Source organism: Pterocles gutturalis, unplaced genomic scaffold (genome assembly GCF_000699245.1).
Source record: "Pterocles gutturalis isolate BGI_N339 unplaced genomic scaffold, ASM69924v1 scaffold6662, whole genome shotgun sequence".
Lineage (NCBI taxonomy): Eukaryota > Metazoa > Chordata > Aves > Pterocliformes > Pteroclidae > Pterocles > Pterocles gutturalis.
This window is the reverse complement of record NW_010107876.1, coordinates 97,150-113,679: the sequence shown is the minus strand read 5'-3', so window position 1 is coordinate 113,679 and position 16,530 is coordinate 97,150. Positions and strand designations below refer to the sequence as shown.

General features: G+C 41.7%; 1 protein-coding gene across 1 annotated transcript in view; it reads left to right on the top strand.

The window, feature by feature from the left end:
* Positions 1–379: 379 nt before the first annotated feature.
* PPIL2 (peptidylprolyl isomerase (cyclophilin)-like 2) overlaps positions 380–16,530 on the top strand; it is a gene marked incomplete at its 5' end in the record, with an annotated part of 71,439 nt that continues 55,288 nt past the window's right edge. The window contains 4 exons of the mRNA XM_010072400.1: positions 380–425; positions 1,363–1,425; positions 1,591–1,642; positions 15,437–15,488. Of these exons, the coding sequence (XP_010070702.1) occupies positions 380–425; positions 1,363–1,425; positions 1,591–1,642; positions 15,437–15,488 (213 nt within the window). The remainder of the gene's footprint in view (positions 426–1,362; positions 1,426–1,590; positions 1,643–15,436; positions 15,489–16,530) is intronic.

Below are 16,530 nucleotides of genomic sequence, written 5' to 3'. Positions count from 1 at the left end.
CATTCTGTGATTTTGTGAAATTCGAGGTTTAATGTCCAGGAGAGTTGTCCCTGCCTTCAACAAGTTCTGCGCCCACTGGCAGGGCAAAGCTTAAAGGTGGTTAGTGTTAATCATAAAATGTAAACACAGTGCTGTCAGGCTGTCAGAGCTCTGTTTTGATTTTTTCCTGATTGTGTAACTTCAGTTGAGGGGCATACTCATGCTCAGCAGGAGAAGTCTGATTTTGGTTGCAGTTTTGCAAGGTTTGGTGTATTTATCCTTGGCATCAGTAAGTTGCCACCATGCATATAGCAAAATGTAACTTTCTGATGTTTCTTTGTTATATAGAATGCTGTGTATTTATTAGAATCTTGTTGGTTTTTTTTTCCCCCATTAACAGACGTTCCACAAACTAATTTCAGACGTTTATCATTTGACCACTGCAGGTAAGACAATCAATTTGCATTATCATTTTAAAATAACTTATCTATTCATTAGGCTGTTGATGTTGTCCTATTACTGAAGCCGTGTTCTTCCAAGGTGGTTTGTTTCACTGACTTGTGCCGGCTATGATAGTAATGCAGCAAGAAAAAATTCCATAAGAATTGCAGTAATATCTATACTTTCCATGATTAGTGTCTGCTGAGATTGGATCTGATGGCTAAAAGAATATACAAGTAATAAAATAATTCAGAACAGTTATCATATATGTTCCAGTCTTGCAAATGTGTGTAATCGGAGCTTGAATCTACTTTTCCCTATTCAGAATATGACTGGTCAATCACTCTTTTTTCTGAGGCAATGATTAGATAGATTGAAGTAATATTTATGCTAATTTTTTGTATTTAGAGTTTACTGCTTGAAGTGTTGGTGTGAAAGAGAATTGTTGGTACAGGTGGGTTAGAAATCCTGTTGTAAATGGAATAGTTCAAGAAGTTACCATCCAAATCTACGAACTACTGGTGCTTTGCCAAGAGCTGGCTGGATTATGGAAGTATCCCTAACGGGATGCTGAGTGTGACTGACAGTTAGTGCATAGCCCATTTCAGTGCAAAGACAGTGTGTCTGCTTGAACTGTCTTTTGTGCTGGTGGGGCCCAACGTGGCAGTGGAAGCAGCTGAGGGAGTACTGCAGCATCCTGTGACTTTGTGCTTGTGAGCGTTGGCAGCTACCAGTTACTGAACTGCAGCATTTCATGAGTTTAATGGATTCTGTTGTTAACCTGATTTATGTTAGACTCGGGTAGTGGGTATTGGCAGCCGCTCGGTATTTTCATTGATACAGGTCTTGTTTTAATGTGCAGGTGAATCAGCAAAGTGTTATTTGCTTCTGTTGTCATAATTTCCAGCTGATTTTGCTAAAAGAATGTGTACTTTTTTCCAGTTTGTCTCTGCAGCCATTCGAATACCCAGTTTGCACACCAGATGGGACAGTCTTTGACATACTGTAAGTTACTCCTTGTACTTAGCTTTATTTCTGTATTGCTGAACTGCTTGGTTACAGCTGTGTAATCAGCATTTGGTCTTAGCAAGTTGGCAAAAATAATCACACCCATCAATAGAGGTTTCTGATGGTGCTTGTCTCTTATTACTTTAACCCTTGTCTTTTCAGGAGCATTGTTCCTTGGATAAAGAAATATGGAACTAATCCAATCACAGGAGAAGTAGGTATTGATGGGTGTATTCACATGATGTGTTTCCTTTTGTTATGTTCAGTTTCCTATTTAATGTGTGGGAGAAACAAAAATGCCTTAGCAAAAGCAGTTGAAGGGGAGTGCTGTTTTGAAGTATGGTAATTGTGAGATCAGCTTTGTTGAAATTAGCATATGGATTTATTAGGAATCTCTTTTTAGCTAAAAAAAAAAAAAAAAGAAGAGACTTTTAGATTTGAGACCTGGTATCCCCTCACTGTCATGCTGCTAATGGTCTTTGTAGTAGAAAATAATCAGCTTCAGATTGTGTATGTGACAAGAGGAGGGTATGATTTTTTTTTTTTGATTTTGGCATAGAATTGTAAATAATATGGTGGAGGAAATGTGCAGTTCATTTATATAAACTTCCAGGGTATCTTGCTTTTCTTACAGGTATGGCATAATTAGAACCTGGATAGATGGAAATACGTGTTCTTTTGTTACTGCTAGTGATGCCCAGAAAGCCTGACTGGTCAGTGATGGAAAACTCAGCTGCCTGCAGCTGCCTCCTATAAGGAGAATTCTAGTCTGTACAGGGCAGGGTGCTCGCAAGGTCACCTCTCCATCTGTGATTAAACCTGCAGTGATGTTTCCTAACCAAAAGGATATTTGGCTCTATGCAGATTAAAGAGATTAACAGATTACATTATAAATGGTAAATTTAAGATGCAGAATTTTTGAGTTATCTTGACAGTATACTTCAGAAAGCTTCTGACCTGCCTCTGTCGTGATAGTTCACTGTGAGACTGGGGTTTTGCGCTATGATCAGTGCCTTGGAGGTTTTTCTCCCTCCTTTTTCTGCATAAATGTTAATTATGAAGGGATAACTGGACATATTTCCTTGTTGGAATTTTTTTTTTTCTGGTGTGTTAAAAGAGAGTGCGCTGTTTGTTAGGGCATAGAGGAAAATTTTAAGCAGAAATTGTTGCTTGAGCTACTGAAACTTGTCTTTTCCTTCGGTGAGCGCAGTTACTTTCCCGAGCATTAGGTGGCAGCCATTGCACAGGATTGCTGGTTGGTTTGCAGATGGCTTTGTGGTACGAGATTACCTCTGAAACATCTTGTGTTTGATTAGAGATCTTCCCAGCAGACAGATATGAGAAGCAGCTCAATACAGATGCAGCATTGCAAACTCTAAACATGAACAGGCTGTCTGAGACTCAATATATTCAGTTATAGCAAACCACAGGTGTGTTTGTGCAATGCAGAGATGATTGAAGGTCTGTTTTCACACATGAAGAGGCCAATGGATTGTTGAGATGGAATGGAATTACAGCTATTTCATTTATTTTTGCCAGCCTCCCACCACCTCCTGCTCTGTGCGTTCACTGAGAGTTTTGGGCTGTTGCCAGATCGATTTTTTTCGCTCAGAGCAGCTCCATGACACCTGTTCTCATTTCAGCCTGTGAACCATGATGGGGTTTAAGATTACTTTGGGTAAATGCTAATCAAGACTCGTAATATGTCTAGTGGTCTTGTGCAATAAAGAGAAGGGGAGGCTGTGCAGAATATACTTAGTGAACCATAAATGCTCAGGTGAAGTCTGACCTCAAGATCTATTAAGTTTATCCAGACTTGTGCTTCGGTAGTTGATCTGCAGTGCGCCTCCAGCTCTCCTCAACATGTGTCCCCTTTTCTTCTGTATCGCTCTGTTTGGGGAGCATTTCTTCCCTTTTATTTAGTGGTGGACTTGTGCTGTACAGCTCTGTTCTCGGAGGATGAAGGCATTCCAGACCACTTGGAAGAAAAAGGAGCTGTTTGCTCTCCAGAGCAGCCTGCAGCCCTGCTGAGTGCAGCCCTGGGGAGCCATACATTGGAGCGTGGAGTTGAAGGAAGTGTTATAATTTAGCCTTTGTTCCCCAGAGGGCCAGGTCTGGCTTTTGGAAGGGCGGGATGGTGCTGGGCAGGAAGGGGTGGGGGTGGTGGGATGAGGCAGGGTAGGTGTCAGGGCAAGGCAGTGCATTGAGCTTGGGCATCTCTCAGGCTGCACTGCCCTCTGATCTGTCCTTGTGTGTGCGCCTTCTGTTACTTGTGCAGCTTGCTCATTGTGGAAACCAGAAAATATTTTCTGCAGTGAGCTGGTGACTTAGGGAAACTTAAGACTCTGGGTTTGTTTAAAAAGGAATTGAGCCAGATTAGCAGTGCCATGTTTTGTACGGTGACTTATGCAGTTACTTTGCACAGATTGGTGATTCGTCATTGGTGATGAGGCTCTGGAGAATTTCTGCATTTTTTTGTCTGAAGTTAAAAATGATAATGAAATCCTTTGTGGCTTGTACTTCTGTTGTTATGGTTTGCTACAGGCCAAATGTTTTCGAGAAGTCAATAGGTTACTTGGAAATGGCGTTGTTAATGGTGCACTCCTGGTACTCACTAATTCTGTCTAGCTGTCTTATTTCTGAAGAAGTGGACCCCTCAGTGGAGAACTGGAGAGCCTTGCAATCATTAAAACATTTATCTTTGCAGTGCTCCCAGGAGGCAGGACTGTGCTAGTCTTTTATTAATTAGATGTTTGTGAACTGATCTACAAGTGACTTCTCTGATTCTTTCGAGTCCTGAACTATTGGACTAGCCTTCCTCTTGAAAGAAATTCTGCAATGTCAAGATCACAGTTATTCTTTCATATGTTTAAAATATTTAAAATTTTTTTTGCTTACCTTCGCTATACTTCATCATGCTTTACGGTGTATTTTTTCTTGCTTTTCCAAACATTCTCCTGAGGTGCAGTATGGACAGTAATATCCATTTAGGAGAAACAAATCGCCGTCGAGTATTGTCTAGAGTTTCCAGAAAGTGACTTTAGATATCTATTCTTTTTTCCCCTTTTTAATAACATATTGTAGTAAAAATACTTCTATTGCTACACCAGTAATTTTGGAAGAAACAGCGCATCTCTTGCAGCTGAACTGCATCTTGTCAGATGGCATTGGCTCACTTTTTTTGTCAGCTTTGTCAGGACACTGCCCTAGCTTATGTTTACACTAAAATTGCACAAAATAAAGAGGAGAGTCATCGTTAGCTCATTCCTTTTTACTGAGAACAGCACTTTGGCTTCTTGGGCTTGCAGATAGTTGCAAGCTTGCCAGAACGTTCCACGTAGCGGCGATACGACAGCAGTGAGCAGCATGCCCACACAAGCCAGCCAGCTGGGCTCAGGAGTACCTGCTTCCAAGAAGTGAGATTGGTCAGAGCGTGTCTGGTTTGTTGGAATCTCAAATATGAACAGATGATAGATCAGCGTGCCTTTTGACAGGAATTTCAAGGAAATTGTTGCATGGATATGTAATATGTGGGCTGAGCTATTTTTCTCCTTTGCATTGTGGTGTTTCTGCTGTCAATACCTATTTTTCCACTCTGGTTCAATGACATTCTGACTGCATGTGGGCAGGCCAGGTTGTTGTGGTTGTAACACAGCCCCGTTCAAGGCTCCATAGCCTTGGGCAAATCTCTCTCTTCATCTGTATCAGAAGTAGCTGAGGTCTTTGTCCCTTCTTCCCCCTTTCCTGTGGGAATTTAGTTCTTTTGGACAGTTGAAAGTCATTTCATCTTTGGCGTTTGCTTCTAAGTCCTTGGTCCAAAGTCAATTTTGTGTCTGTTTTAAGTGCATCTACTTTTAAAGTCATACAGAGGGCTCAGCTATGTAAATTCTTTCTGCACTGCTCAGAGCAAACTAAAATCCATGTGTCTGCTGATCCTGCATAACCCAGAAAAGCAATCCTCGTGTCAAGGGCCATGTGCAGCTGTGTGGTTGTTGCATATGTATGTCTTGAAGGGCAAACAGGATTCAGTCGAGTTAATTTAGCTTGGGCTTAACATGTGCCTAAGAGTCAGGCTGAGAGACCTGAAGATGCTGCGTGGTGGATGTTTAAGACTAGGGGTCACATTTCTGGTCTGAATGAGGCAGGGCACAATTAGTGTTGTGCCCTGTCTTAGGGAAGGTTAGGATCCAGACCTACAGCCCAGAGAGAGCTTTTTTCTTAAATGTCACAAGGTTTTAGCTTCTCACTAGGTTAAACAGGAAAACTGAGGATTTTTTTTTTTAGTGTTGGGAAAGCTTTTTGCTTGGGCTGCCTCTGAGGATAACCATAAAAAGGAGTCTGGGGCATTTAGAAAAGTAGTAGAAGGCAGAGCCACTGATGTGGAAAATGAGGGCTAACTTTGGAGTAGGAAGGCTGAAGAATCTCTGACTTTTCCCAGTAAGACATCTGCCTTCTTAAAAGAGAGGGCTGTACCCAAAGTTTTGCTCTGTGTACAAGATAAATATTTGCTATTGTTCTCCCACACTCTTAATCCTGTATTTACCAAATAAAGATGACTTCAAGTGAGATTATGACTAATACGCTCCAATAATTGCAGCAGTACAGGTGCCTGCCTCACGCAGTAAGCCTGGCTGAGCCACACTTTGAAGGCAGCCAGAGACGCACATCTTGTACCTGCGATGCCCTGCGGCAGTGACAGAGCCTGTAGCAGCCACGTCCTCGCTCCAGCACTGCTCACGTAGGAACATCTAAGATACTATGATAAGCAGGTTTTCTTTTAATCGCTTGTTTGGAGTAAGGTTGGTAGGATGATGCTTGGCTGAATAATTACAGGCACTTCCAAAATAATAGCTTCTTACCCTCTGCAGAAAAAATTGCAACCAAGTCTGTTATTTCAAAACTTTGGAAAAGTCCTTTTCAATTGCATTCCTTAAATATGTTTATTAGCTAATTCTTTTCCCAAGTGCTGGTGGCTGTTGTTACTTCATTTTGTGTGAAAGCGTGGTTTCTTTTCAATCTGATGAACTAGATTTCAGTCAATCTTACAGAAATCAGTTGTTGGTCTTGAGGTGAGAGGAACCTGCTGGCCAGGTTAGTGGAGAGGATACGGAGATGACTTTTTTTACCTCTGAATGTATTAATCCCACTTGAAAAATAAACAAACAACTTTACAGCACTTATTTTTTATGCACTAAAAAAGTTTTTGGCTGTCTAAATAAGGGAAATCCTGTCTGAAAAGGATGCAGAAATTAGAGCAAAGGTCAAACTTCCTTAAACATAAGTGTTTTTACCATGTATGTATTTTGAAAGCACAGATACATAAATAGAAAGCACTGATAATGGTTTCTTCACCTGAGACGTGAACACAATTAGAAAGAGGGCTTGGGTATTTTTTTCTTTTTTTGCAATGTTCTGAATAAAGAAACCGCAGCGTGTCAGGAGTGTGAAAAATATCGAGCACTGTAGGAATAGGTGTTAAAGTACAGGTTAAATTCCAGCTGAGGCTTTATAGTTCAGTACAAATTGCTCTCCACATCTATCACATAACCAGCACAGAGCCCGTGTGTTTCAGAAATGGATTCTTGTAAGTGGGTTGCATGAGCTTCACACGCTGCTGAGTCAGAGGTGTCGAGATCAAGATCACAAACAAAACCCATCCAGCCATGAGTGGAGTAGAACAAGTCTCCGGCCTGTCGGGAGAGAGGACAAGTTCGAGTTTCATGTGACCCATGTTGGCTAAATCCCGGTGACTGTGGCTTTTAACTCCATTCATATGGTCTGTGTGGTAATTTACTGCAGATTGCTGCTTTAATTGTGTTATTCCAGGTGTGTTTCTAGATAATGAGCAGCAAATAATGGATGTCATCAGACAAGGATTTGTGGTTTGAAGGTGACCTCTTTCATGCCAGCCTAGCAGCAGCTGCCATTGAAACACGTTGTCAGGAAAATGTAATAGCTGTAGATAGTGTTCAGTGTGATGCACTTTCAACAGCACTTGTCTAGATCCTTCTGCAGTATGCTGGTAATACTCTCTTGGGATTTCTATGGTCTCCTGAAGACAGTTCACTGCAGCAGGACTCAGATTTTCCTTGTGACTTTTCAGTTGTTTTCCTATTGAAAAGTTTTCTTCATTGTTACTGTTTCCAACGGATTGTGGTTACTCTGAGTGTTTTCATTCTTTGTCTAGATATAAAATATTGAGAGGAAAATGCTGTGCATCCTCCATAGGCAGGCTATCTCTGCATCAGATTCCGTATCTAGAGTGCTGGGACTGTCTAATTAAGAGGAAAATAATTTGACCAATTGAGATATTTTTCATTATCTAGAAGAATTCATAAGAGAGACATATCCCCCTTTTGTGTTTTTGTTTGGTTTTGGTTTTGGTTTTTTTCCTCAGCATCAGAGCACAGCACCTGAAATCCAAGTAGTCTGCTACGTTTTCTCCTTGGGGCTTTGGAAATGAGTGATCATTTAGGTGGATCAGTAGCTTCAGTTCTCATTTGGCTGTAGCATAACTGATGTATAAGTGAGAATTTTAATTCTTCTCTAGAGAACGCTTTTCATATACTTGTCAGAAGAAGTCGGCACATCTTCAGCTTTGAAATTCAAAGTACATTTCTTAATTTGTCTGATGCAACTTCGTGAAGTCTTCAGGTATTGCATAGGTGTAAATGTCAGTTGCCCCTTTTTCTCCCTTTTGTTAAACTTGCTTTTTCCTGTACATTTGGAGTGAAGGAGGGAGGTTTTTTCTTGTTTATTTCTGAGAAAAGTTTCAGTGGGGGGTGGGAATACAGTTTTCTTCTGAGTGAGTAATGGCTTATTACAGAGCAGAGAACAAAGCTTACAGAAATAAAACCAGGGGAAGCTTTGTTGTTGGAAGACAATTCAGACAAATCCAGCTTAGTTGGTTTTCATGTGTTGCAGAAGGAAGGGTGAAATGATCAGGAACAGAAAACTGGAAGACTCTCTGAGGTCTTCAGCTCTCTCGCAATCTGCTTTGCAAACTGCGTGCTCTGTCTTGAACCGGTGTTTGCTTTCTTCCTGCTATGACTGCCAGAGAGGTTCTTCTGATGGTTTTTGCTCTGATAGATATTGTCTGTAAATGTTGGGTTTGACCAGTTTAGTCTCGTTTGTATTTGTGCCAAAACTATTCTTTTCTCTGTTAGTATTTACAGCTGTGTATTTGGTACAGAGGAATTTAATGCTTTCTTGACATTTCTTGTTGAGACTTGTGTTTTCCTGTCAGATGTTCCTCTTGCCTTTAAGTTCTCTATACCCTAAATGGTCACAGTTGTCCTTCTCTGCATCTGTTCAGTGTTAATTTATCTTCTTTGAACAGAGTTGGTCTTAATCATAGACAGTAAATGCTGGGTGAATGCCTGGTACAGTGGTGGGAATATTTTCTAACCTCTTCCTGAAATACTTTGTCATATTGCGCGATAGCGTAAGACAGAAAACAGCTTCAGTGTATGTGTTGAGACCCAAAGGGTGCTGTCAGAATATGATAATTTGTTGCAGTTTCTCTTGATAGCTTGGTCATTTCAGAAGCAGGTACTTATTTATAAATAGGAATTAGCCGGGATGAGCAGTGGTTCCTCCTTTTCTCTTTTTTGTTTCCAGCTGAACGTTCCTGCCTCTGTTTCAGTGGCCTGTAGCAGTCTTTCAGGCACGGATGGTTACAGCCATCATCATTAAGCATCTCTCTCCAGGTGCATTTTTGTCTGAGGGCAGCAGACACAGACTGCTGCTCAAATGCCTAGAATCCACTTTGAACGAGATGAACTCTTCAGTATGCAGCAGCTGAACCATGTCGTCTTACCTCATTTACTTCAGAAATTATTAGCTTTTAGTCAACAGTCTAAATGAGTTAATATTTGACCAGTGACCATAAATTTTCAAGGACCCTGGATAGAAACATATGAGGACATGATTCCTGCCTGGAGAAACAACCAGAAAGTCGTGTGTCATAACTGGGAATGGTCATAAAACACAGCGGGGGTCAGGGAGATGGAGGTCCCGGTGAGGCTGATGACCTGGAAGATGACTCCTTTTCTGCTGGGTTTTCTGAAACTTTCCCATTCTCCTTTGTTACTGACGAACACGTGGGTAGTTGTTTATTTCTCTCCCGAAGTTTTATCTGTGTGTTTTGCAGTAGTGCACCCACCACCACTAAGAGTTAGCCTTTATCTGTCCTGAGAGGGGGATTTAATTTTCAGTTCCCTGTATCTTTGGGAAACAGTGAGGGTGGAGAAGATGAGATTTGCCTAGACTTACTTTATTGATAGGAGACATTTAAAACCCTCCAGTGTCATGAGTCACTGGACAAGCTGCTATGCATCCTTCACACCTTGCTGATGGGGATTGTGCTGGTGATGGGCGGTGTTTTAACCTGTAAGCCAGCTCTGGACACAGGCAGATAAATATGTCTAGCATTATTCTTAATGCATTATTTCCCTTACAGCAAAAAGGTACTTACATCTAAGTTTTACAGACTGAACAGATGGTCTCTTTTTTTCCTTTTCCATGTTTTGGTGGAAGTGTGCACATTGGATGGGGTTTTGTGATTGTGACACTTGAAAAACTAGCAGCTGTGAAACGCTCTAGCCTTAAATGAGATGCAGCATGATGTTTCCCACAGATCCTTACTTGCCTGTTTTTCACTAAAATTGGAGACTTGCTTTTTGATGCTCCTGCAAAGCTTTATTTGCCATGAACCATGTTGTATTTGGTTGTGGGTCTCTGGATTGATAGACTTCTGACTGCATGAAGACTGCAGGTTTCATCTTGCACATGAAACTCCACATCTTTTTCTCATGGTAATATCTGTTAATGTGCTCTTTGATAGAGCAACATTATTGCTGATATCTGTGAGCCATCTGTGTTATCAAGCGTATCTTTATGGTTCTCTGGACAAGGCTTTGGTGACCATATGGTGTCAGTTTAATTAAAATTCAAGTATGGAAATACAGTGGTCTGGAAGTGGGTAACGAAGGATCTTTTGTCCATTTCCATTCCAGTTCAGTAGTAGATGAAAGCCCCAGTTAAACAGCAGCGTCATCCAAGAATGTGAATTGAGGGTATAATTTTGGCATTTGTTAGACAGTTGTCCACATGATAAACATCTAGCATTTTTGCTGTTGAACTGAACAGAAACAGTACCTTGAATCATGGGACTATTCTGGCCTCTTGGCTGCTGACCCCAAATTTTCCATGAAATACTAAACTATATGAGGATGGCTTATCTTGTTAAAACAGTGCTGCTGTTTCCACTCACATTCTCATAATGTGTAGACTTGCTGAGGCTTTACGATGCCTTTTATCATCATTAAATCCATTTACAAGATCTGAAATAAGTAAACTTATACATGAACTTATTCCAATACTGTTCATTCAATTCATGTCCCCATATTTCTCGAAGGTTTTATAGCAGGGAAGATTGTAAGAGGGCTTCTTAAAATGTGAAGTTGTATGCAAAAAGTAAAAGGTCTCATCTTTAAAGGAACCAAAGAATTTAATACAAAATTCATTTGCTGTTGTTAAGCTAAATTTGGTACTGGGTAGGCAACATTGTGTTTTGCTCTTGGTGTTTGGTTTGGCTTTCTGTGTTGCTTGTTTTGGTAAGATGAGAACCGACCAAATGGCCGCGTCAGCCCTGGATGATTTTGCCCTTGTGTTGTCAGGCATTTCAGACATGACACATTAATTTTCCCTGCAGTAGCTTCACTGGATGATTGTGCATTGGTGCCAGAGGCTGTTCAGAAGGGTGTCCGATCCCCAAGCGTTGAACATCTTAACACCAACTCAATTACTGTTGATGGAGTGGGGGAGTCTGTATTTACTATATACAACTCTCAACGCACGTCACCAACTTTACCCAGGTGTGGGTAGAGAATTAAATGAGCCCATTTTGATTGCTTCTCAGGCTGGTGTGTATCCAACAGGGTCAGAGCCTCATTAACAAGAAGAACATGCAGTCGCAGACCAAAGGGATTCAGAAAGTGTAACTAATTGATGCGCGGGGATTGTAGGTCATATCTTCATGAGACACACAGCGATGACAGAGAATGATTTAATTCGAAACAATCGGCGTGCTTCATCCGCGAACTGCCACAGTGCCCCACTAACCTCTGCGTCGTAATAACCTCGGCTTTGGGTATCAATAAAGGATGCTGCCCTTTGGGATCCCGCAGGAGCGAGTGCCGTCAGCTGACAGATGAGAGCGCGCGGGGCGGTGGGGCTTCTCGCTGCTGCAGGAAAGTAGGTCATGGCCAAAAGGAGCCTTGGCTGCCTTTGTGGAAGTGTGCCTCGGAGAGAGGAGTCAGCTCAGAAAAGAGCTTGCACGGGTTTTGGGTTTGTTTTTTTAGCCCTTCCTTGCTGTGGAGCAGCTGGCACTGTGAAATGTGTCTGCTTTCCAGTATTCTTGCATAAAATATTTTTAGAAGTGAATATGCAGCTCTTACTTCTGCTTAGGGCAAGTGGCACATGCTTGTGGCCTTTCATTTTTGTAAAGGATTTAGAATTTTAGTTAGATCAAGTGTTTTTAATAAACATGGGGTTTTTTTCCTTGCTTTCTTTGCTGGAGATTGGCTGAAACTGGATGGTAGATGCGTGTTGGGGAAACTTGAGTTGGAAATAGTTCTGAACTCGAGCTGTGTGTGCAACATTTGAGCTCTCTTATGCTTTATTAATAAGTAAATAAAACCAAGTACTTTAACCCATTTTAGGACTCATTCACTCCTGCTGTTATTTCCTGTGAAGACTGGCACCTGTTTGTGGCATAATGGTCATTTCTATGGCAACAAACTGTGTGGTGGTGCTTGGAAAGCTTTGACGTCTGATGGAGAATAAATCAAAGCAGATTCACCCACATGCAAGATAACGCTGTTTTCTTGTGAAACTAAGAACTTGAGAGGAAAAAAAATGATTATACAGGTTTTCTCTATGATGTTCTTTCATAGTTTGCTGTGTAACGTGCAGGTCTTCCAAAACTGGACCCATGGGAAGTCCTGGCGTGTGGGCTGGAGTCCCTCTGCAGCTGCTCCGTGTTCAGTTGGCCGATGCTTCAGCCCAGTCCTGGGCACAGAGCTGCTTTTGTAAGCCACAGGAGTCCTTCGTAGCAGATCATCACCTGGTTTTGCTGTTTGGGCGCTCAAAGCTTTTCTTTGACAAAACACTAAATCCCCCTCCTGTCTTGCCATGCATTAAGACATGTCAATGAACCTCTCAAAATATTTTTGAGGTGTTACCCTATTTATATTTCCCCCCCATATTTTCTCATGTACAACTCCTGGTCCATTTCTGTCCCTTTTCATAAATACCTTGGACAAACACCATCCTTTATCAGTAGTTGGAAGTTCTCTGGTGACATGGCATGGGAGGGCTTGGGTGAGAAGCTGTTGCCAGCTGAGCTGAAGCGCAGAGCTGCTCCAGAGGCCATGAGCTGACATGCCAAGGTCACTTCGTCACCATGAGCTTGACAGGAGGCCAGTCTGTGGCAGGAAAATTCTATAATGTTCGTACAGCATTTCAGTAGAGTTCTCATCCTGGAAAAAGACTCCAGGAAGTACGTGTGTTTCAACACCTGTATGAAAATCACTATGTTTTTAAATTTATTGTTGACATATGAGACTGTGTAAGTGCTGGTCTCTGTGGGGAGCAGATTCCAACATGAGCAGCTGATGCACCATGAGTAACTGATGCTGAAAACTAACCTTTTCTGTATTATGGAAAGAAGTGACCTGAAATACCATACTATTGCCCTGGCTACGGAGTAAAAGTCTGAGGACTTGGCAGCACTTCTAACAATAGCTCATATGTTGACAGATGAAACAGTGTACTGCAGCTTTTGCTGCCTTTGAGGTCTGTACAGCAGTTTATTCTATCTTTTCCACTAAATTTCTGTCAAGGTATGAATCTGAATCTTAAATCATGCTAAACTGTTTCTTAGGGAATTGTTTCAATTTTTGTTTAAAGATGATCTGTTTTGGGGATAGCTCAAGTCTGCCAGGGAGATAATTTGAAGAAAGGCCTTTAAATTATCGATGTTTCCAGTGGTCGTATTTCTAAAGAAGCTTTATCTGGAACGTAATTTTTGGGCTGTTGCACGACATGCGCACAGATGGATGCTGCTTTGTGTTAATAAGTTGTTTAGGCTGAACAGATCTGTCCAGGATCATATGCTCATTTTGGCAACTCCACTGTTCCCCTGCTTCTTTGACAATTTTGTTCTAGTAAGAAGACAAATAAGTGAATAAAGCTCTGCATTCACTTAGTCATTTCAGAAGCTGCCGTTGCAATTGCTGTCTTTCTTTGTACCCCAGCAGTGTGCAGGTGTTGGGGTTTTGGGGTTTTTCTTTGAGAATTCACTTAAGGAAAAACAGCAGCACTGGTCTTCTGTCGCCTAACTAAATATAACCTACCCTGGCCTCTTTCTTCCCTTCCTATTCCTGCTAGCCCTCATTGCTCTTTTTGCTAATAAATTAGAGAGATGGTTACCTTTCTGGCAGCAAGCGAGCCTGCCAGTTGGCTGAAAACAATTTGAGAAGTGTCTTCCTATAAATGAATGAGTCCAGCTGTCATAACGCGTACTCTCTGAACCAAGAATATGAATTTTGATTAGGCAGAAAAAGCCCACTGAGTTAGTTTTGCATGGTTTTGTTATCACTCTTCGCCATAATGATTGAACGAGCTGTGTCGGCACCGCGGCTGGCAGATCTCCACTCCTGGCTGTTTATAACAAACCGTCTGGGTTATAAAAACCTCCCTAATCTGTTCAGGTGTGTGTTGGAGAAGAGAACCAATTGTTTCTTTTAAAAGGTCTGTGCTGTGTGTGCTCTTAACAATCAATGTGGCAGTGAAACTGTCCCTGACAGCTGATACAATCAAAAGTTGGAGTTTTTTAATATATGTGTCTGGGATCTTGACTCAGCCTTGCCGCTTGCTGGGCTGGAATTTGTCTCCAGCTGGGTGCCCCAGTTGGGCGCTACCTGACCGTCGTGCCGGGCTGTGCTGGTGGGGCGACCCCGGCCGTGGTACACCGCGTTGTGCTAGCGGTGTGCCCAGGTCACCCACTGACCCTGCAGAACAACTGCCCGTCGTGTCACTGAAGTTCCACGGTTATTTCGGGTGGGCTTGAGGCTTTCATGTCTGAAGGAAGGTGGCAGGGAGGGAGCAGCCCGATTGTCCAGAAGTGTTTGCTGGCCTGATAGCTCTTCCCTCCCTGTGTCAGAAGGCCCCACCAGCGAGGGGGCAGCAGAAAGACGTTGTAGACATTCTTCTGATGGAGCATGAGAGAGCAGGAGCTAGCTTAGCTGCGGTGTCCTCTCTGGGGTGGGAGAATATTGCCCTCATTGCAGCAGCCTGTGGGACCTCCCGACCTCGGCTGCCATCTCGGTTCCCTCTTCCGTGGAATTGCTGCCTGGGGATGAACTGGCCCAAGATCGCTCCTGGGATGGCTTTCGTGTCCCCAAGTGTGTCTCCAGGGAATTTGTGCCCCCATTTCTCTTCATTATTGTGAGTTATCATGTGGGCTCTGCTACCCATTTCCTAAAGTAAAAGAAAAATTACAGTTACTTGAGAAGAGGTGGTGAGCTTGATTGCCAGAATGGTTTGCGGGCTGGATGACTTTCATCAGAGGTCCCTTCTGAATTGTCACGTCTGATCAGCAGCAATGATCTTTGCCTCTTAGCTTTTCATGCAAACTCCCCTTTGAGTTTGTGCAAAGACAGAGTGGTGCAACTTCTCAAGCTCATCCACCCTGGTCAGCACTCTACGGTGTCAAGCTACAACACTGTAAATAAACATATCCCTGTTCCCAGGCACGGTCAGCCGTGTTTTTGTGGACTGTCTATGACTTAAATTCCCAGGGTTCTGATGATTCAGACAACTTGCAATATATTATTAATAATTTGTGTACTATTAAAATACTAACACTGATGTTACAGTTTCTTTTTATTGCCACGGTTAGATTCTGTTGTGATTAATTTTTTTAATGCTTCATTTTCTTTAGAAACTAGATGCCAAATCACTTATAAAGCTGAATTTTGCTAAAAACAGTGAAGGTAAGTGCAGTAATTTTCTGTGTGTTTTTGTTTTGTTTTGTTTTGTTTTTTCTTAATGAGTGCTTTAATAAAACCTAGTTTGTCTTACTAATGGTAAAGTTACATAGTTTGTGTTTTCCATCACAGTTTTTAATTTTTGAGTGGAATAATGGCTTCTTGTGAGTGACATGTTTACCTTTAAAGTTCCAGTGTTATTTTTCTTTACACTAGGGAGCTGCAAATTATTCAGCAATTTCACTTTACTATAGCTACTACTGCAGTAAGGTACTGTTTACTTTAGGGAAAATTTTCAGAAAAGACTAGATTTCTGTAATATGTTATGGTTTTTTCCAAGTTGCCTGTGGCATTATTTGTTATTCACTTGATTTTGAGCAACTCTTTGCTTGTAAAATGATTTAGACTTAAATGAACATGTGGGATTTTGTGAATAGCAGCACACAAGAAAGCAGCCTCGAGGTTTTTTCTGTAGGGTTAAAGATATAAAATCTGTCATCTAAAAGAGGATGCTAGGAATTAAAGGGAAAAGTGGGGGTGAATTAATCTTTTACAAGACAGAAAATTATTTATTTGAAGTGAGAGTGGCAGGGATTAGGTGGGAATAAAATTCCAGACTGTCTGTGTCCTTTTCTTATCAATAGTCACTAGACTACAAGGTCTTTAGCTGGTAGATTTCTTCAGTGTTTCGTCAATATTTCTCAAGAGCAGGGTGTTAAAAATGATCAGTAGTGGCCAAGGTTTTTGAAGGATACTGCAATATCGTGCTTTCCTGAGACAAGTCCGGTTCAGAATGCTGGGACAGGGAATGATGGCAGCCACGCAGGCTCAGAAGCCTTTTCCTTAAAGAGGTGCGTGCTGTGTCATTAAGTGATCACGGGAAAATGCACCAAAAGAGGAAAAGTAAAATGTTGCATTTTAGTCTATCAGCAAACTTTTCTTTAAATCTTAACATGTAGAGTGGTTGCTACATAGCAAACCATACAAAGAAAAAAAACCCAACACACAGAAATAGGATCTTCTCTGTTCACACCTGTATAATAAAAAA